The sequence below is a fragment of the Geotrypetes seraphini genome, chromosome 12 (genome assembly GCF_902459505.1).
Source record: "Geotrypetes seraphini chromosome 12, aGeoSer1.1, whole genome shotgun sequence".
NCBI lineage: Eukaryota > Metazoa > Chordata > Amphibia > Gymnophiona > Dermophiidae > Geotrypetes > Geotrypetes seraphini.
In genome coordinates, this window is record NC_047095.1 from 23804386 (window position 1) to 23825868 (window position 21483).

A 21483-nucleotide genomic window follows, 5' to 3' on the forward strand; every position below is an offset into this window, starting at 1 on the left:
CAATCACTCTTAGGCACCCAATACAGAATTGCGCTTAGCAGCACCTAACTTAAAACTTAGGCGCCTGTAATATAGGCCAGGGTTTTAAAGGCCTATATTATTTATGGGGCCCGGGATTCCCTTATCTTCAAGTTTATAATATGGCATGCTTCCTATGCCACGTGTGTGACTGGCTGGAAGGTAGTCAACACTATAGCCCTCTTCAGATAGAGCGGACTTATATTGACCTTACCACTTTAACTCGATTTTGCAGGCTCTTAAGAAACTCCTACCTCTAGAACTAAAGAGGTGTTGGGTGGTGGGGCCAACGTGTGAAGCCTAATATTTTTTGGTCTCCTGACTGGGTGGTAACCTATGGATGTCTGCCCTGTTGCCCCTTAGAGGAAATCTAGCTTTCCCACCAGGTTGGGATAATAGAGCATTTCAACACTGGGAGGAAGCGGGCATTGTCCAATTGAACCATCTATTAAACCCTGATGGGACTTTGATTTCATATGAGTTTTCCCGCAGAGTGACTCCGCGGTGGGGGGGACCACTTTGCTTTCTGTCAGCTTAAACATTACTATTTTGTCCCTTGCTAGAGCAGCGCTGAGGTTCCCATTGGGTGATAAAATCTGGGAATGTTTTACTTTGATTTCTCCAGACAAGATATTCATTTCGGGGACCCATAGAGCTCTGAGCATATCGGGGTCCTTCAAAGATTTTTCTGAGTTAAGGCAACGGTGGGAACAGGATTTGGGGGGGAGGGGGGAATAGTGTCTACCTGGGACATTGGAGCTAGCATTGGAATTGGTCTGAATATTGGCCAGTGCCTAGGTAATTTCCAGGTAGAATCAAAGGAGTTCCGTCTGCCCCTTCTTCTGATCCTCCCTTCAAGCCCTGGAACAGGCCAACCCCCTTCTTCTCCCGCTTTCCCAACTTTCTGATCCTTCCTCCTCCCCCCAAAGAAAATCAAGGCAGGCCCAAGCCCCCCACTCCTGTAGGACCCCACAGGTCTACCCAGATATTCAGTGGTGGTCTAGAGGGAAATACGGGTAGGGTAATGTTGACTCATTCATGCCCAGTACAGCTACTGTGGGTTGAATATCAACCAATTATTTTACTTTCTTTCATGATTCTATAGTTTTTAGAGGTTCAAAATTAGATTCTCAATATACAGTAGGGATTATTGTGTAGCTTTTATAAAATATGTGCCTTTTGAACTTCCTACTTAGGTGTCTTATTATAAAATCAAGCCCTTAATGACCATTAACTTGCAGCAAACCATTCTGAGTCAAATGTTTTGCAAATAAGGTAGATTAAGTATTGTAAAGTATGCTCAATTGCAAAAATATAATTTCTTAAATTTAGGAGAAAAGAAGATAAAAGTTCTCAAATTTTGTGAGATCAGGGAAGGAAAATTTTCAAGCCAAAAAATATAGTGAAAATAAAAAGTTCCATATAACTGAGCCCCCCCCAATTTGGAAACTATAAAAAGCTACGTTTACTAAAAGATGATATTGTATTAACATATCTTATTTACTAATGTTTTAGCCCGTTACATTCGTTACAATAACGGGTGCTAGAATAGCACCACCTATACCCTGACCCCACCCATGCCCCGCCTCTATCATGCCTGGACCCAGGCTCCCACTGATCCCAGTCCCACCACCTCACCTTTCACCATTTCCTTTGTACCCTTTTGGCCTCCTGACAGGGTCTTTACTTACCCAAGGCGGCAGCAGCAGTCCTGACGTACCAACCTTTCCTCCCTCAGTGCCCCAAAGCAGCAGTGGTCCTACCATTTCCATCTCTCCCTTTTCCCCTTTCCCCCCCTCTACCAACATTGCTTTCTGATTATTCCTCTATCCAAGGCCCAGGTGCACTTCCACACACTTCCTAAAACTGCTCCTCATGGCCCTAAAACATGTTGGAAGGGAAGAGTAGACTCTCTTCCCTCACATAATCAAGCAGCACACACGCCTCCAGCCCCTTCATTTTCCCCTGAAACTGATTAAGTTACCTCTGCAACCTCAAGGATTATTAAGTCATCAATCACAGCTGTCACAGGCGTAACCTCCTGAAGATCAAATGCCCGCCCTTTATTCAGGGGATGGCGTGAGTCAAAATATCCAAGATGCAAAGCACACCAACTAACGAGCTTCATTTCGCCTCTTTGCCAGACATAAAGTGCCGCTGCGAAGCTATTCATGACATAAATCAGACAGGTGAAGCCATCTTCCACCGCGGCCTGCAGCCGCCGACAGCTGCGGCGGCCGACATCCGCCTCAGAGGGATTCTCGCGCATGCGCACTCCTATCTGCGGTGCCCTACAGCGCACGGAAAATGGGAGCACGCAGGTGGGAGTGCGCATGCGCGCTTAGGGCTTTATTATATTAGATGGTTATGATTATTTGATAGGCCATCTTTATTCTGCAGATATCAAGGCAGTTTACATTGAATAGGACGCAGGTATTCTAAGTAATTTCTTTATCTGTCCTGGCGGGCTCACAACCTAACTGCAATGGGACCTATTTACTAATAACACATATTAATGACATTAGTGTGTGCTAACACTATGTTGTTTTTTAGTGAATGCAGGCCAAAATGCACTAGAACTAAAAGGATAAAGCACAGAAAGGACACATGTGAATTACGGTAATAATCTCAGTTCATGGGCAAAACCCTAACAAATCTGTGCTTAGACTTCTGCATGTCTCTGTTGTCCGGCCTTCCTCCATACATCCCCTGTATCCACTTCAGCTCATGCTGAAACCGATGCTTCAACTCAATTCACAAGAATCAGTCCATTGATATCACCTCTCTCCTTCCAGAGCCTCACTGGCTCTAGGCCCCTCAGAATGAAGGTTAAAGACCAAATTTTATTTTCAGTCAAAAAGCCTACAGTTCTGTTGCTCTGCTAAAAATAGAAGAGGTCTTTTACAAAGCTACACTGCCAAGCAGCAGACACTAAAGGCCAAGCCGCCCACAGGAATAGAATGGGTGGCTCGGCAGTGCAGCTTTGTAAAAGGACTAGATAATTCCCTGCAACTTCTGGAAGGATAATACTCCAGGAACATCTTCCAAGCAAAAACCATTAAACGAAAAGTACTGAAACGTTTGTGGGATTTTTGTATCAAACTTCTACATTTTAAAAGTCAGTAAAACAACTAATCACTTGTATCCTCTTCTCCTCCTGTATCTTCCTGCCCTCCATTGCCCTCCCTACCCTCTTCTAACCACTTCCTCTGTAATGTCGCCAAATGGAAGAAATGTCACACAAATGGAAGAAATAAATAAAATAAAAGACCCACACTGCTTTCTACAGTTTCTATTTGCATTTTTTTTTTTCAGTTCAAGTACCTTCCTTCCAAAAGCTATGAGAAATTAAACTATCTGTCAAAAACCTGTGCAGGATATAAGAATCAACAAGCAAGAGGTAGGTGATACTTTGGGCTCCTTTTACTAAAGTGTGTTAGGGCCTTAATGCATTGAGCTGGCTTTATTCTAGAAGCATACCGCGCGGTTTAGTGCACGGTAATTTCGTGCGTGCGCTATAAACGCCAGCGCACCTTAGTAAAAGGAGCCCTTTGTACCCAGAGGGCAAATATATAAGCCATTTCCATAGGTAAACCAGTGCTTTAACCATGTAAATAGGTTTTCTGAAAACTGCCCACCATCCATGCACAGGCTAACTGCATGCAGATTTTGAGTTTGAAAATGCATGCAAACCCTTTAGTTTTGAAAACCAAGCACAGTGCTTAGTAATTGTAAACACAGTGGCGCAGTAGGGGAGGGGAGGGGCAGTCCGCCCTGGGCGCCATCTTGGTGGGGACTCTGGCACCTGTCCTCCTTCCCCCCCCCTCTTCTACCATGCACACACCTTCCCTTCCTTCTTACCTCTTTAATGTTTGCGGTGCGAGCAGCAACCCCAACCTGCTGCTCGCACCAGTGCTGGCTCTTCCTCTGACTTCCTGGACCCGCGCATAGGAAGTGATGTCAGAGGAAGAGCCGACGCTGGTACGAGCAGCAGGTTGGGGTTGCTGCTTGCGATGCAAACTTTAAAGAGGTGTGGGGGGAAGGGGCACGCAGGTGGGGGAAGGAGAGGGCAGGGAAGGCACGGATGGGGTGGAGAAGAAGGCGGGGGAGGGGGCGCCACAGCCCCGGGCACCTCTCAACCTTGCTATGCCACTGTGCAAACATATGCAGGTGCCTGTTCTAAGTCACTTTTGAAAATTAAAGTTTGTGTGTACCATTATTTTAAAAATCAGTGGGAAAAGCTCTTGTAGACTTTGTGCTTATCTGGACAGTCTAGAAATTACTCCTTTCACACATTTGAGAATAGCCTTCCGAGGGCCCAATGTACAATTCTCAGCCTCAGACGTCTCCAACGGATTTGAACAGCATGCAAATGATACCCATGCCATTCATGTAGAACAGCGCCGGTAAAAGGGGGAGGAACTGTGCCTGGAACTTGTTCAGAAGAACAATTGCTAGCACAGCTCCTCCTCCTTTAAAAAAAATACTTGCTGCCATTTTCCTTTCCTCCACAGCTACAATCAGCTGAATGGAGCTTCCCCTGTTGGTCTTCATAATAAGGTACAGGGTGAGATTGGAGGTATCAGGAGTGGTACAGCTAACCAGATGGGAGGGAGGATCCGCTCCTTAAGCTGGGTGTTCTTTGAGGGGGGGGATGGGTTCTTGAGGGAGACTTGGCCCAGCCCAGCCCACTCCACTAGACCACTAGGGATTTTTTTGGGAGGGCTGGTAGATATTGATGGGAGGGGGAAACGGGTGGGGGCTCCTCATCTGTTGATTTGCAGCCTCCCTTTCTGATGGAGCCCCGATCAGCTGATCGTGGCTCCGGAGCTGGCGGGGGAAGCTGTGAATCAGCTAAGAGGTAAGGAGAATGGCAACGGGTGATTTCTGTTTGGGTTTTTTTTTTTTACAGGAGCGCAGCTGTTGTGCATGTGATGTATACGTGAATAACATACCCACAACAGCTACCGGCAGCTCCAGAACTGTCGGAAATTAGCAACTCTAAAAGGGGGGAGGGCTGTTCCCTTTTGAGGGTTGCTAGGAGAGCTCATTTAAATACTAATGAGCTCCTAGTGATGCATTTGCATAGGGTTGTCGGTGGCTGCTACTACAATCAGTAGCTAAAGGCCCGCTTTTTTTAATTGCTTTCAACTCTTAACTCCCACTCACTGCTGTCAGATACCTATACCCACTGTATCATTTCCTCTACCATAATCTCCCCAACCCTGTAATGTCCTGTCTAAATTAGATTGTAAGCTCTTCTGAGCAGGGACTGTCTATTGTATGTTCAAACGTACAGCGCTGCGTACGCCTTTTCAGCGCTATAGAAATAATAAACAGTAGTAGTAGGTAGCAGCCACGGAGAACCCTTTTGAGCATTGGCAGGAGAGTTTCCTTGCAAGTAAAAGCACTTGGTTAAAATCTGTCTTATTTGCAATGACATCTTTTGTGCATCAGGGCCCAAGTCTTAATCCATATCACTTCAATAACTGCCTTGTGAGTGGGTTTCTTACTCTTACTGCAAGAAGACTGAAGGATAAGTAGGGAAATTAGTTTTGTGTTCTGGAGGCTCCTGGAAGGACAGGACATGAAACAAAGGCAACCCACCTAAAGTGTCCAAAATATCCTTTATGTCTAGAATTAGAGAATCGAGACTGTAGTTTTCCCAATGAGAAGGTGCATCAGTTTCTCCATAGCCTCTCAAATCAAGGGCCACAACTCGATATTCACTTTTAAATTCTCGTAACTGGTGACGCCAAGAATACCTGTGCATACATATGGACAACACAAGAGTAAAATCAACACTACCACACTTCTAAATCCTATTGTTTTGAATACCAAATATGCATTAAGTGAGATAACATATTGGAGCCCTGAAAGAGAAGATGGATGTTGCAGCCATGGAAGCTCCTGCTGACATAGAGCAAAGGGGGATATGGACTGGACAGCTATTTTAGGAGTATCATACTGAACCTAACCAGAACAAACATGGAATTCTGATTGTAGGGCCTAGGCTAGACAGCCATTTTGTCAGAATTTGAGGCCTAAGTCACAATATGCATTCTTGCTAACTACACATTGCTTCATTGCATTAGGCCTTGCATCAGTTGCATCAGGCCTTTTATGTGTACAGAGGGCCATGGACTCTTGTTTTATAACTAAACCAGCAGAGTTTGAAGTTTCTAGCTTTTAAGAACCAAGAAATCCTTGGACAGGGGGGACATTGTTAATGTTGTTTCAGCCAGTTTGGAGACTTTATGAATATTTCAAATATATCTGAAGTTTATGTGGACAGCACCTACTAAACTGGTGGCACTGGAGCTGATTGATGTGGTAGAACCAATCACAAAAACTGTTTACAAAAGGCTGGATAAACAACACCAAGGCTGGTTTTATACATGCTGGGGCCAAGAGCAGAAATTAAGGAGGGGGCCCTGATCCCCCTCCTCAATCTCCCCACTTGCCATTACTACCACATATAAAACAACTTTAAATTACTTCTTCATATAAAGCACAGACAGACCTTTACCAAATACAGAACAAAGGATCACAAATAGAAATTGAACTGGGAACCCCAAGAAATTAAACTTAGCAAGTACTACAACATTGGAGAAATAAAACCAGATTTGCATTTCTTTCTGTACTGAACACACAGGGGTCCCACCCTAAATTAGTCACCTCCCTTGCTATGTCTGCTGGAAGTCCCGAAGCCCTACCCATAAGAGCTTGGAGAATTCTGGCTGCCAGGCTAGAGGAAGAGGTCTTCAACTGGCAGGGATTTGAGATCACCACCAGCTTAGGTATTTATATTTTGCATTTGAACAGGGAGCATGGGAGAGGGCAAGGAAAACAATCTGGTAACCACCTACTTTGGGCTCAAGACCACTGCCAACTGTCCCTCCCTATACCCATTAGTTATCTGGTAAACCACTGAACACACTAAAAAGATCTGTGATGCACCTATTCCAAAGCTAACATATTCACAACATGGCCCTTACACAGGAAAACTCAACTTCATAAATATTTCAGTAGGACCTAGAAAACCAAATATGTCTAAAGGGAAACTGAAGAAGCTGAATTACTTCAGATCAAATCATACAAACTCTATGCAGAGTATCTGGCCTTGGCCACGAACACTGAACACAGATAGACCCTTGCCAAGTTCAGAATAAGCAACCACAAACTTAAAATATGTAGACAAAAATTAAACCTAAACCTCAAGAAGTCATAGACTTCATGCAGTGCAACACTAAAGAAAGAGAAATAGAAACAGCACCCTATATTTTGGAAAATATAAAGAAAGCAGTGTGAATTTACTGTAGAACTGCATTTTCTTTTCATGAAATTAAAAATAAATTTATTTTTTCTACCTTTGTTGTCTAACCATTTTATCCATGTTTATCCCAGCTTCCAGTTTCTGCTTTCCTCTATCTTTTCTTTTCTTTCCAGGGTCTCCAGTCCATCTGCCACTTCTCTTCCTTCCTGCCTGCCTTCTTTGATTCCTCTCCTTCATCCATCTCTGACTTTAACCTTCTCCTTTCTGTTTCTCTCCATTTATTTTTCTGTTCTCTATCTGCTTCTACTTACAGCTTTCCATCTCCCTCATCCTATTATTCTAGGGTTGTTTTTTTTTTTTTTGCTAACTCTCCCCTCTTTCCCCCAGCATCTTTTCTTTCTCTCTTTCCACCCTCTATACAACAACCTTATTTTCACCCTTCTGACCAGTATTTCCTCTCTTGTCTCCTCCAGCCTCTTTCCTTCAGTACCTCAACTCTCTCCACATCCAAGATCTCTCCCCATCACCCTACTCCTCTTTCATAGCCAACATCCCTCTGTGTTCCTCTCTCCCCCATCTGCCTATTCCTCCAATGTCCAGAACCCTCTTTGTCTTCTTACTGCTCCCACCCCATGTCCAGTAGCTCCCATCTGTCTTCCTACTCACCCTATGTCCAATTTTTTCTTTCACCCTACAACTCCAGGTCCAGCATCCTCCCATCCTTTTTCTTCCTCAGCTCCTTTTTCCCTTTATCCAAAGCCAGCCAGACCACCATCTTCCTCATCCCATTCCAGTACTTTCTCTCTCTACCTCATTTTAATTCAGCACCTTCCTTCTATCACCCTACTCCATGATCACTATCTCCCCTCCACCTCCAAGCACGCATATTCCCTTTCTTTCAATCCCTTATGCAGCATCTTATATCCTCACTCCATCTAACATCTTCCCTTTATCTTCCTACTACCCCTCCACCAAGTCCAGCATATCCCATCTTCCTACTCCTGCTACTCATGTCCAGCATCTTCTTTCTGTCTACATACTCCATTCTTATGTCCAGCATCTCCCGTGTCACTCTGCTCCCTGCAGAGTCCAACATCTGTCTTTGTGTCCCTATTCCTTCCAGTGGCGAAGTAAGAGGAATGGACTGTCCCTGGCACTGTCTTGGTGGGGGCATTAGCACCTCTCCTCCTCTCTTTCCCGTACCTCCTTGGCTCAGCACCTCCACCTGGCTGCTGGCCAGTACCAAGAAGTGATGTCAAATGGAGAGCGAGGCTGGCATGGGCAGCGGGGTGGAGGTGCTGCTTGTACAGGTGAAGAGTTAAAGAGGTACACTGGAGTAATACTAAAACTAGAATATCCTGATTCTATAGGGTCCAAATCTATGCATATGTTTCATGCATACAATCATTTGTAGAACCAGCGCAAATTTTTAAAAAAAGACAACGACTTCTTATGTGATCAGCATCAGTTCCGATTTTATAATCCCGGTGCGTTATTTAACACTTACTGCTTTCATTGTAAACCAAGGTTAACTGAGTTCTTGATTCAATATTTCAGCATAGCCACACTTGCTTTCTACCTGGGTTGATGTTAGCAAGGCTCACTGCCAAATGAACAGGCCAGCATTATCAGAGGTCATCACCTGATTTACTGGTGCAGATGTGTGGCAACTTCCACATGCAGTGATCTTCCACATGTAGCCACTGGCTGCACGTCATGGAGGTCATCACAGGGGGAGAGAGAGAAGAGATGATGCACATGGACGGAGAAAAGGGGATGAGGTGGTGCACATGGATGGAGGAGAGGGGAAGAGCTGGAAAGATAGATTTGAGATGGAGGCAGAAAAATGGAAGAAAACTGAATATGAAAATCAGTGCCAAAGATGGATGTAATGCAAGATGTGCAGGAGAGGAAAGAAATAGCAAATGTATAAGGAGGCCTTGGAAGAGCAAAGAGGGAGCAAGATGATCAGAAAAATAAAATTAGCAGATAACAAAGGTAAGAAAATGTTTTTATTTTCAATTTAGTGATTGAAATAGTCAATTTTGAAAATTTACATCTGTTTTTAGAATTTGAACTATTCAGGAAGAAATGCATTTCTTTCTTTTTTTGTGGTGTACTGTGTGCAGTTTCTAGCCTATTAGGGTTTCATTTGTGTACAATAGCACTTTTAATTTGTGGGTTTGTATTTGAAAAGGGTTTTTCTGTTTTCTGCAAATGTGACTGAGGCCTGAGGCCAGGTGTTCTGGTGGGGATAGAAGTTCAGAAACTTTGGTTGGTATCGTGGCCCCAAGTAGGAAAATATTTGTCAGCTCTCCTTCAGCTTTTTTGGACTCAAAACAGCCCCAATTGAAAAATCAGTGATCACTTATGGCATTACTTACGACATTCACATACCCAAATTTCTAATCTTGGTTCATATTCAAGTCAACCTTTTTACCTCCTTTTTTGGGAAAAAAGTTCCCTCAATTTATATTTGTATCGGTTTATATTCGAGTATATATGGTAAAGCTTCTCAAAACATGTTACAGAACCAGTGTACATGGTTCTACTCTCTCTAAAAACAGCTCGGATTGATAACTTATAACCATAGGCAAGCAAAGACCTAAAATATATATTTTTCTCTTTCAGCACACATGAAGAATCACCACAAAGATACTTTCATCTGGCCACCAGAAAACATAGAATGGCTCTTGAAATGGTTAAGTAGTCTAACCTGTACATCTTTTTCATAACGTATGAGCTAAGAGATTGATAGGTGCAGCTGAATATTGGCTACAGACCTTAGTAGCATTTCCTGTAACAGACAAGCTGACATTTTCAATGAATATCAACTAGATGTGCAGTTGATCTGTGGCTGCATAAATCTTATAAATCATTAAAAAGCACAGAAGAAACTCTTAAGATTACCAGAATTCTGGAAAACCATGCAGCAGCAACATGAGGGGTTTGCCTCTCTCTCCAGAAGCCACATAATGGAACCTCAAACCAGAATCCTGCAAGAGAGACAAAGAATGTGTCATAGTAAAAGCATTTCTTAGCTATACTGAAAAAGAAAGCAATGAGTGTTATTGCATCCTTTGATTTAATCAGGTAAGACTTGCCAAGAGCATCTGCAACTGCCCATATTATTCAATGTAGAATTTTCAGTCTTCTGCAGCTACCTATCTGAAGACAGAGCTGCAGCAGGGGAACAGAAGGCAGATAAAGACAAAGGTAACATGCAAGGAGACACAGGTACAACCCTGGCTGCCTTTTGAGGCAGATTGAATAGGCTGTGTTATTCTTTACCTGCCATCATTTACTGTGTTAGAAGTCAGTTATTGTACAAGAAGAAATAAGTCTAGAATTTTCTGGTTTTAGTCCTAGGGAGATATCTGTGCATTTTTTACTCGCCAACACCAGCCCTGTGTGTCCCGGACCTATCTAACACCGCTGCTTCCTGGCCTTGATTGGGACTGGCCTGCTGTTGCCTCTTCCAGGCTCTTAAATGATCCTACACACTGCAAGACTGTACCTTTGTAGGCCCCTGTGCAGAAGACAAGAACTAGCGTGGGATTCCCAATTCTGAATTTCTACCTGCTGCAAAAAAAGTCCTGAGACTCAATAAAAGACTCAGAGAGAATATTAAAAGAAGTAGACCAATGATTAGAATAGCAGGCTGAGATCCAGGGAAGTCAGGCTTCAAATGTCGATGCTGCTCATTGTGATCTTGAACAAGTCACTTACCTTCCACTGCCTCCAAGTACAAATTGAAGGCTTAAGACTTAATATTCAAGGCTAATTACTGGAGTAGCTGTGCTTGCTACATGGATATCAAGTCTTCACTAGGCCCAACTGCTAATATTCAGTAGCATTATCCTGATATGCCACTGAATATCATGACTGACTGCCTTGGCACTATCCAGATAGTGCCAGGGTGGTTTGGGGCAAAATAAAGGCAGAGATGGAAGTTATCTGGGTAATTTCAAAATTCAGCACCAGTATCTGGATAGCTGTCTAGCAAGCTGGTTAACTGAATATCAGCAGTTCCAGCAGCTGCTCATATTCAATACCGGTACTTGGGTACAGCATAGGGTTGAATACCCAGGTATAAAGAATACTGACCTCCATAATTTAGCACTGGCCAATACTGGGCTTACCAGGAGTTAGGCCAAACCCAGCATTCCTCCTCCCAAAGGAGCTCTTGGTGTTCTCTGCTTGGGACCTATCCTTTTCAGCATCACTGTTCCCTCAGGGTGAACAGAGAGCTCTCAGCAGTCCTTGCCGGGATGGTATGCAGATGAGCTCTTTCTTTCAACTGCTCAGGCTCCCTCTGTTGGCCTGGGACAAGGTCCCAATGTTGGCACTTAATCAGCCAAGTAATGACTCTGCCCCCAAAATAGCTGGTTTTCAGTTTGGCACTAAATAATTATTTTCAGTAGTGTTAACTGCTGCTAAAAATGACCAGTTGGCCCTTAAAAGGTGATTTAATTAGCCAGGAGCCATTTCAGGCTAGTTAAATTGCGCTGAATTTCAACTCCTTTAATTTCTTGTTAGATAGGACCTTCTAAAATTTTCCAAGTAACACTTAGGGCTCCTTTTATCAAGCCGCGCTAGCGGTTTAACGCATGTAATACTGCACGTTAAACCGCCGGCCGTGCTAGCTGCTAATGCCTGCCTTGAGCATTAGGCGGTAGTTTTTTGGCCAGCGTGGGGGTTAGCCCGTGATTAAACGTCACGCGCGCTAACCCCGCTAGCTCGGCTTGATAAAAGGAGCCCTTAGACTTAGGGCCTGATATCCAGCTGGCGGCGATCAGTGTTATGCAGACCTCTGTTGGCATTATACCAGGAAATTCAAAGCTGGGCCACGTCTGAGCTCCAACATTGAATTTCTGGGTATACAGAGCCAGTGAAAACATAGCTGAATAAGTGCGATATTCGGCACTTAACCGGCAATGAAGAACTGCATAAAGATAGGACTATGTTTTATGCGGTCCTATTTATGCAATTATCTTAAAACAGTTCTGAAAATTGGCACTTAACCGTCTAAGTGCTATCTCCACTCCTGGAATGTCCCCATAATAGCCAGTTTTTCTTTAGGAACCAATTGGTTTACAAATGTGCCTTCCTCAGGAGACATTAAAAGAAAAGAATGTATTAGATAACGAACATATAAAATATGACATTAATCAATAAAAAACAAAATCGAAAAATCATGGCTAAGAACAATGAAATATAAAAGAACAATATATGAGAGTACATTAAGACAAGAATACTAAAAAATGACAAGGGTGAATTGTATGTTCAAAGAACTTCAAAAAAATTTGATAAAAGCCAAATGATCGACAACAGAAGTCTAAAATAATAAGTCATAATGTGAAACTATAGAATAAATATCTCTGAAACACTCATACATCTCAGGTAAATTTAACTACTATATGTTATCCATGGCCTTAATATATGAAACTCAAAAAAGAAATATCAGCATGGGAAAAATTATCAATTATATTATGAATTTGCCAAAAATGATCAAAAATAAAAAAATTCAATCAATTATCAACCAAGTTAAAAATTCAAAAAATAATAAACCATGTATTATTATTAAATGAGTGCTCAGTTTGTGATATCATTCAAACACAGCAGTGTTGTATAACAATGATATTTTATCTTTCCATCATTGTACCCATCTACCTGCCTACCTAATTAATAGTTGCTTAAAAGATTTGATATTGATATATTATATGTTAAAATATTGAAATAGCAACTAATAAAAAAAGTAAGTACTTAGCTTCGATTGATGAACATCGATACCTCGAGACCTGAGGCTTATTTATTTGTCTTCCTCCTGATGAAGCATTTCTAGTGAAACACGATCGATGTTGAGGAAGAGGAAGTAACGGCGTAGATTGGGTTGTGTGGATTATTATGGAGGATTTGATTTTTCACTTCAACAAGGGATTTTCTTTTTTCTTCATTCTTTTGGGGACTTAGTGTCACAGGAGCACCTAAACTGTTTTGGATTTCAAACCAGCAACAATGGTCATAGAGGAGTTTCTTTAACCTTTTGCACCTGAATCCTGATATCGATGTTCATCAATCGAAGCTAAGTACTTACTTTTTTTATTAGTTGCTATTTCAATATTTTAACATATAATATATCAATATCAAATCTTTTAAGCAATTATTAATTAGGTAGGCAGGTAGGTGGGTGCAATGATGAAAAGATAAAATATCATTGTTATACAACACTGCTGTGTTTGAATGATATCACAAACTGAGCACTCATTTAATAATAATACATGGTTTATTATTTTTTGAATGAATATATGAAAACATACCTGATTTAGCTTTTTATTGATTAATGTCATATTTTATATGTTCCAGTTTTTAATATATTCCTGTTCTTTTAGTGTCTCTTGAAGAAGGCACATGTGTGTGAAACTAGGATCCTTGTTGGGTTCTATATTCATACAATAAAATCGAAGTTTGTTGGATTGGACATCATACTTGCCTTTCTTTGTTTGTACCTATGGTGAGTTACTTCTCTTTGTGCTTGGTTGCTAGGCACTAATTGAGCAATTTCAGCGACCCTATCCAGTTAAATGCTGCTGAAAATGCCTTGTTAAGTCCTGGACAGACAATTTAAACAGCCTCTCCTGGCCATTTAAGTTCAATAATGCTCATTGACTTTTAAACCACAAAATAACAGAGCATCCCCACATCCACCAAGGAACCAAGAGCCAAGTTTTATAAATTTATACATCGGTCTGACAATAAGAATCCAACGAACCCCATACTTTTAGAAAACATGGCAAACGCTTCTGCTTTACGGCATCTGCTTTCTTATACTTCCACGCCAAACAGCATTCCACTAGGTACAATCTGTAAGTTCAGAACTATTCTTCCAGCAAGTCAAAATTTGCTGAATTGCTAAACTTAGCTTCTGCTTTATTTAACGCTGCAGCCAAGGCCGCAGACCGCAGAACAACCAGTCTGTTAGTGGAACATGAAATTTAAAAACTGCTATAACTCTTCCCCATATTTATTTCCAAAGCAACTGTACATAAGAACAAACAAATAACATATGTTGAAAGGTCCCCACCTCTAAGCAACAAGACTAACCAACACCCAACCTCATCCCCTCTACCAATATATTCACAATAGGTATGGACATTAAGGGCTCCTTTTACTAAGCTGCGCTAGTGGTTTTAGCACGCGCTACATTGCCCCGCGTGCTAGACGCTAACCCCACCATTGAGCTGTGGTTAGTTCTAGCCACGTAGCACGGGGGATAGCGCGCTAAAAACGCTACCGCAGCTTAGTAAAAGGAGCCCTAAGTGGCATCGCTCTGGTTTTCCTGGCTTTTTAGATTATTTTGAATATCAGGCCCATGGCTTCTAAAAATATTTAAATGAATGGGCTGTGCCTCCTTTTTTTAATGTTAGAGACAGTTTTTGCAAGAGACAAATTTGAAGCTCATTTTCAAAGTACTTAGACACACAAATTACCTTAGTAACCTATGGAACTTTATGTGTCCTAGTGCTTTGAAAATGAGCTCCATGCTCAAGAGCCACAATAAGGGAGACACACAAGGAGGCATAGGAATCACCAATGCTGCATCAGTGCTATCCAATGGAATGGCCCCGATGATATGTAAGCCCATAACTGTTAATCTGGACACTTACGTGCTTTGGGACACCACAGTACACATTCATTCTGGGTGTGGGGATAATACTGGTTTTATATTGGTAGTATAGTGCACCCAAGAGGTTCTCTGTAAAATAAGATACTCTACTGAAGTTAAGTTGGGAAGGCTAAGCTTGGTTATAGAACTGTTGAGTGAACACTGTTGAGGGCATGGTATGGTGACAATTACAGAGCGTGATCTTGCCCACGGTGTTATTGCAGCTAATATTATAAATCTTGAAATGTTATGTCAATCAGGTTTTCTATTCCACGTTTATCTATTCAGTTCAAGGTCGGATTACATTACAAGAGGTTGGGTCAGTTACCCAGGAAGTTACAATGGACAATTTGACATGGACATTCAAGAGTTGCAAGTACAGGTAGATCAGTAGTTATTAATACAGTTAGGTCACAATTACAAATACATAGTTCTAAGTTTCAGTAGGTCACCTTTGGCTCATCATTATGTCCCAGGAGTTGCACTAGACAGTTTAGAAATGGGCTTTTACAGTCTTGATACAGAAATGCTTTTAAAAGTTTTCTGCACCTGAGATATTGGACACAAATTCACGGTGTAAGTGGTAGTTGATTCTATCATTTTGCTAATTGATAATGGATGATTAAGATAGTTTGCCTTTTAGGTTTTATAACGTTGCATGCTGGGAATTTAAGTGGAAAAGATTTCTGGTGGATTATGTGGTAGAGTCACCCTGGAGTAGGGTGGCCAACTCTGTTAAGTAGTCAGGGGCATTCCTTCTCAGGATCTTAAAGGCAGTGATGCCAAATTTAAACTTGAACCTTGCAGTTATGGGCAGCCAATGTAGTTTCAAATAGTAGGGCAGTAGGTGTTCCGATTTCCATAGTCCGTATATGAGTGACAGAAGCGAGATAATTGTGCTAGTTTTGGGGTTCTGTAGCATTCTGGCTTGTTCTATTTTTACAGCAGGAAGTATATCGGTATTCTAGGGTGCTGCCTTTAAAAGTGTGATTGTCGCTACTGGAGTTCTTAATGTTAGTGCTGATTATTATGACAGGTTTTCTACATAGGTCCAGAATGTGGGTTTTTTTGCAGGGCTTGGCTATTAGAGCTCTGAAGACATCTCCTTGACAGATTTGAAGGGCCATTTTTAATATGACATCTAAGTCTAAATTTGGACATTTTATAAAGTGCGTCCAAAAATGGCCATTTTTGAAAATGAAAATATCTTTTTTTTTTTTTAAATGACCTCTCTAGATGTGTTTGCCCTTAGTATGTCTGTCTCTTTTGACCATTTTCAAAAAACAAAACATTCAAACAAGCCACTGGGATGTAGGAAGAGTTAGCATTTTTAGTAGACTGGTCACATAGACATCCCAGCAGAGCAGTGGGGCACTCTAGGGGGCCCTGAAGGGAACTTCACATAAAGGGTCCTACATATCTCATCATAACCTCCTTACAGTATATTGGGAGCTCTCCAAAACTCACCCCAATAGCTCTTATGCCTACAGATATCATCTATATGTCAGTACAGTAGGGTTTTGGTGTGGGCTCATACTTTCCACCACAAGTGTAGTAGTTAGAGTGGGATATTGGCCTGGGTCTCTTTCTCTGGAGTTCACTGCACTGACCACCAGGCTACTCCAGACACCTGCTTGCTGGGTTCATAGACAAAACCGCGGAAGACAAAGGCACGCGCCGACAACTGAGCGCAAGATGGAAGCGCGCGCCGAAGAAAAAGAGTGTTTTTAGGGGCTCCGATGGGGGGTTTTGTTGGGGAACCCCCCACTTTACTTAATACAGATTGCGGCGACATTGGGGGGGGTTTGGGGGGTTGTAACCGCTCTCATTATACTGGAAACTTAACTGTTTCCCTGTTTTTTAGGGAAAAAGTGAAGTTTTCAATAAAATGTGGGGGGTTACAACCCCCCAGGCCCCCCACAATGCCCCCAGAACGCAGCGCGATCCCTGTATAAAGTGGGGGGTTCCCTCCCACACCCCCCATCGGAGCCCTTTAAAAGTCATTTTCTTTGGTGCGCGCCTCCACGTTGCGCTCAGTTGTCTGCGCGCACCTTTGTCCTGGCGCGCTTTTGACCTGACACCACTTACTGCTCTACTAGGACTGCTGCTGTCAAACAGTATATACTGTTTCATTCACATCTTTGGTGTGGAGAGGGGGGTCAGTGACCACTGGGATGGTGTGTGTGTGTGTGTGTGTGTGTGGGGGGGGGGGGTTATGCCCTCATGCCGCCAATGGTCATCTGGTCCGTTTGAGCACGTTGTTGGCACTTACTCATTATTAACACAAGTCTAGCCCCAAACGTCCAAATTATGCTCTGGATGTTTTGTAAAATGTTTGATTATCACTGCAAAATGTCCAGGTCATATGCCTACCCTAGTCCCACCCCATACATGCCCCCTTGAAATTCAGACAAACTACTGACAGCATAAAAAAACATCTAGAAAATAGGTTTTGGAAATGGTGATTTGGACGTTTTAGAGATTAAAACATCCAAGTGCCACTGTTTTTTGGACATGTTTAATGGGCTTGATGGTGTTATAAGGGCCATCTAATTTTTCTGACTAGAGCCCATTCAGGGCTCCTTTTACAAAGGTGTGTTAGGGCCTTAACGCGTGGAATAGCGCACGCTAAAATGCCGCATGCACTAGCCGCTACCGCCTCCTCTTGAGCAGGCGGTAGTTTTTCGGGTAGCGTGCGCTATAGCGCATGCTAATCCGGTGCGTGCGTTAAAAATGCTAGCGCACCTTTGTAAAAGGAGCCCTCAGTCCTAGGTATGTCACCGGATGTTAATGATTATTCATAGGCCTACGGGTTGACTACACCTTGTGTGTAGTTCTGGTTGTCCCATTGCCTAAAGACTGAAAAAGATTTAGAGGAGGGTACAAAAATGATAAAGAAACAGAATACCTTTCTTATAAAGAAGGGCTAAACCAGTACTTCTCAACCCAGTCCTTGAGGCACTCCTTGCTCCATCAGGACCTCAGGGTATCCACAATGAACATGCATGAGGTAGATCTACATACCAATAAGGCAGTACATACCAATAAATCTATCTCATGCGTACTCAAGTGTTAAGATGTATTACACTTTTGTGAATGCTGATTTCTCTTCATAAATTCTGCTTTTCTTTCTTTTATTCTGCTTGTCTATCTCCATTCTTTCAAGTATCGGTTTATTTTGCTAACATCTTTCTTCTATAATGCAAGCTACTTTTCCTTACTCATGGCAGTTTCTAGTCATATCACAGTTGTCTAGCCCATCTTCTCAAGAGAGCTCAGAATGGGTTACAAGTCAACATACATAAAGCTTGACATTCATATAGGGCAGGGGTCTCAAAGTCCCTCCTTGAGGGCCGCAATCCAGTCGGGTTTTCAGGATTTCCCCCAATGAATATGCATGAGATCTATGTATACGCACTGCTTTCAATGCATATTCATTGGGGAAATCCTGAAAACCCGACTGGATTGCGGCCCTCAAGGAGGGAATTTGAGATCCCTGATATAGGGGATAGTGTCCTGGCCCTTGGGAGGGTTGGTGCCCAGTGGTCCTTATTCAGACCAAGTTGGCATGGGTAACACAAGGGGAGCCCAAGTGACCTACTGTTCCCATACAGGCATATGAATTATATATGTAAAAACATCTTTTAGGATTACAATTGCATGCAAAAATTGACATTTTTTAATGTACTGTTTCCATTCACTGAAAAATAAAGCAACCATAAGTTTAACCTACAAAATTAAGCCCCCCCCCCCCCCCGAGACAAAGAACTTTAAGCCAGTCCACATGCTCTGAGCCAGGTGTGGGCAACCTTGGTCCTCAAGGGATGCAACCCAGTTGGGTTTTCAGGATTTCCCCAATGAATATGCATGAGATCTATTTGCATGCACTGCTTCCATTGTATGCAAACAGATATCACGTATATTCATTAGGGAAATCCTGAAAACCCAACTGGGTTGCAGCATTCAAAGACTGAGGTTGCCCATCCCACCTCTGAATGCTATTAAGCTACACAAGAGTGCAACTCACATCTCACAGGAGAAATGAGATTTGTACAGTAGTCCTTGACAGAGCAGGAACCAAACTTAGGGGTCCTTTTATTTTATTTTTTTAAATTCTTTATTCATTTTCAAAATTACATTAAGTGTTAAATATATTCATTCACATTAATCATAAATACATCACTTACAAACAATCCTTGATACATTTCATAAAATCTTATCCCTTCCCCATCCCCCCCACCCTACATCTTAAGTTAATAAATATAAGGGAAACAATTTCAAATTAATCTTTACAATACTTTGTTAATGGTTTCCACACATCCTGAAACTTCTTAAAATATCCCCGTTGTAATGCAATAAGCCTTTCCATTTTATAGATATGGCATAAAGAATTCCACCAGAAGTTGTAATTTAATCTCCTCCAATCCTTCCAATTATAAGTAATTTGCTGAATGGGTCCTTTTACTAAGGTGCGCTTGCCGTTTTAGCACACACTAGACGCTAACGTGTCCATTACATTCTACGGATGCGTTAGCGTTTAGCGCATGCTAAAATGGCTAGCACGCCTTAGTAAAAGGACCCCTTAGTCTTCCTAATGTAAGAACAATTTTATAAACTCCCCAAGAATGTGGAGTTTAGGCATAGCACATGCAAATGCTATAAAATATGGCTGCAGCTTCAGTCTAGGCCCAATTTCTGCCACGTTGCCCCTAGTGTTTTATAAAGACACATAGAGCTCCTTCTATAAAGCCATGGTAAACACTAGTGTGTACTTACCGCAGATTAAAGGGGCTTACTGTGGGATGTGCTGAGGAGCCCCATGGTAATTTAGCAATCTGCACACTAAAAAATACATTTTACTTTATTGCAGAGGGGGGCATGTCTGGGGGTGGGCGTTTGTACGCTAATCAGTGCATCTACATTGCCATGTGTTAACTGTCCGCTATTTTGTAAACAGTAAGGGCTCATATGCTAATTTTTAATAATGACCCTGTGCTGATGGCAACATTAGTGCATTGCCATTAATTTAAAAAAATCTGCTATTTTCCAGCTGTGTAGAAAATGGCCATAGTATGCAGGAAAAATCGACAGAAGGGCACACTAAGGCCATTTTCTACAGCAGTTTTGTAAAAGGAACCCATAGACTCCTTGTTGTCTTTATAAAATAGGTGCCTATTTAGTCTTCATTTTGAGGCAACCAGTTATAAAATTACACTCTTGAATTCTATAGATAAAAACAAGTTACAGTAATACCCTGAATGAGACTTCTTAACCTTTATTAAAGATGCTTGGTGGAACATTTCCCCCCCCCCCGAAAATCCTCAGATTATGAAGGTTTTTGTTGCTGTGATTGCTGCATGGTTTCCATCCAAATGCTTTATGAGCACTATAAGCTCTTCTGCCTGCCAGGAGCAGCGTGAAATTATCATTCCACAGACGTCGGGCTGAACACACAGTAGCAGAAGGTGACCTGCAAAGGAGAGACGTGCTTGGCAAGAAAAATGCAGAGGCATGCACGTTTACTAAAGCATAACTAGTCAACACAAGAGAAAAAAACTCGAATAGCATTAATAGTTTTTATTTAACGGCTGCCATTAACACAGACCATCCCAGAGCCTCTCCTAGTATAGGAGACTAAATTAAAGAAGTAGAAGTGTACTGCTCTAATTAAATGGTTTTGCTTTTCTCATAACAATCGCAGTGCGGCAATATTAACTTGAACATGAAAAAATATATCCCAAGGAACAGGAAAATTTGCAACAAATATCACCTAGATATACGCATTACTACACTTCCGTTAAGTCCTGCTTTCTTGTTTACTGACAGGGGAAACTGTCACCGGAAAGACACACGATTACGGCTTTTTACCTTAATTTTTACGTAGCAGTGAGTGCCCAAGGACGGGTCATTCAAGCAGGCAGGGGGGTGCTCTCGGATTTTACACTGAAATGCTTGAGTTGGCCTCCTTCCTATGCTCCACAAAAGTTTGAGCACGGCCACGGAGGCACAGATCCCGCAATAACTATACACCAAAGCCCAGAAGCCGAAAGCCCGAATTTTCACCACCAGTCTACTTAGTATCAATTGCAAATCGTCAAATAACTGCGCCATTTCTAGGCTGCAAGAGACAAGCGGCGCAGTTTTCACTGTTCCTTTTTCCTATATGCAATTTGATCAATATAAAAGATAGACGTGCATCTCCTGGGAATAGGGAAAACAGCACTCCAGTAGTGGCGAGGAAAGGAGAGAGAAACACAGAGAACAGTACAGTCCCATCCATCCACCGAAGTCATGGAAACTGGCAGCCTCCTACAGAATAAGCGCGCGACGTCGCCAGCCAGCTCTACGGTGTGGAAGGCGCGCGGCCAGTAGCCGCACGTGCAGTGCACAGAACGAGCGCCCGCTGCCGGGAGGCGGGAGCAAGCTCAACAGTAAAGGGATTGGGCGGGGAGAAGGCAGCTTGTGCACAGCACGCCAAAGGCTACCAATGGAAGTCATAAATCTTACTCGCAATTTCGCTACA

General features: G+C 42.4%; 1 protein-coding gene across 1 annotated transcript in view; it reads right to left on the minus strand.

The window, feature by feature from the left end:
* Positions 1–21263, minus strand: part of EPHX4 (epoxide hydrolase 4) — a 34261-nt gene extending 12998 nt beyond the window's left edge. Inside the window, exons 1-3 of the mRNA XM_033915270.1 lie at positions 20829–21263; positions 10205–10290; positions 5626–5783 (exon numbers count right to left, since the gene is read on the minus strand). Coding sequence (XP_033771161.1) covers positions 5626–5783; positions 10205–10290; positions 20829–21071 — 487 coding nt within the window. The 5' untranslated portion in view covers positions 21072–21263. The remainder of the gene's footprint in view (positions 1–5625; positions 5784–10204; positions 10291–20828) is intronic.
* Between the last annotated feature and the right edge of the window lie 220 nt (positions 21264–21483).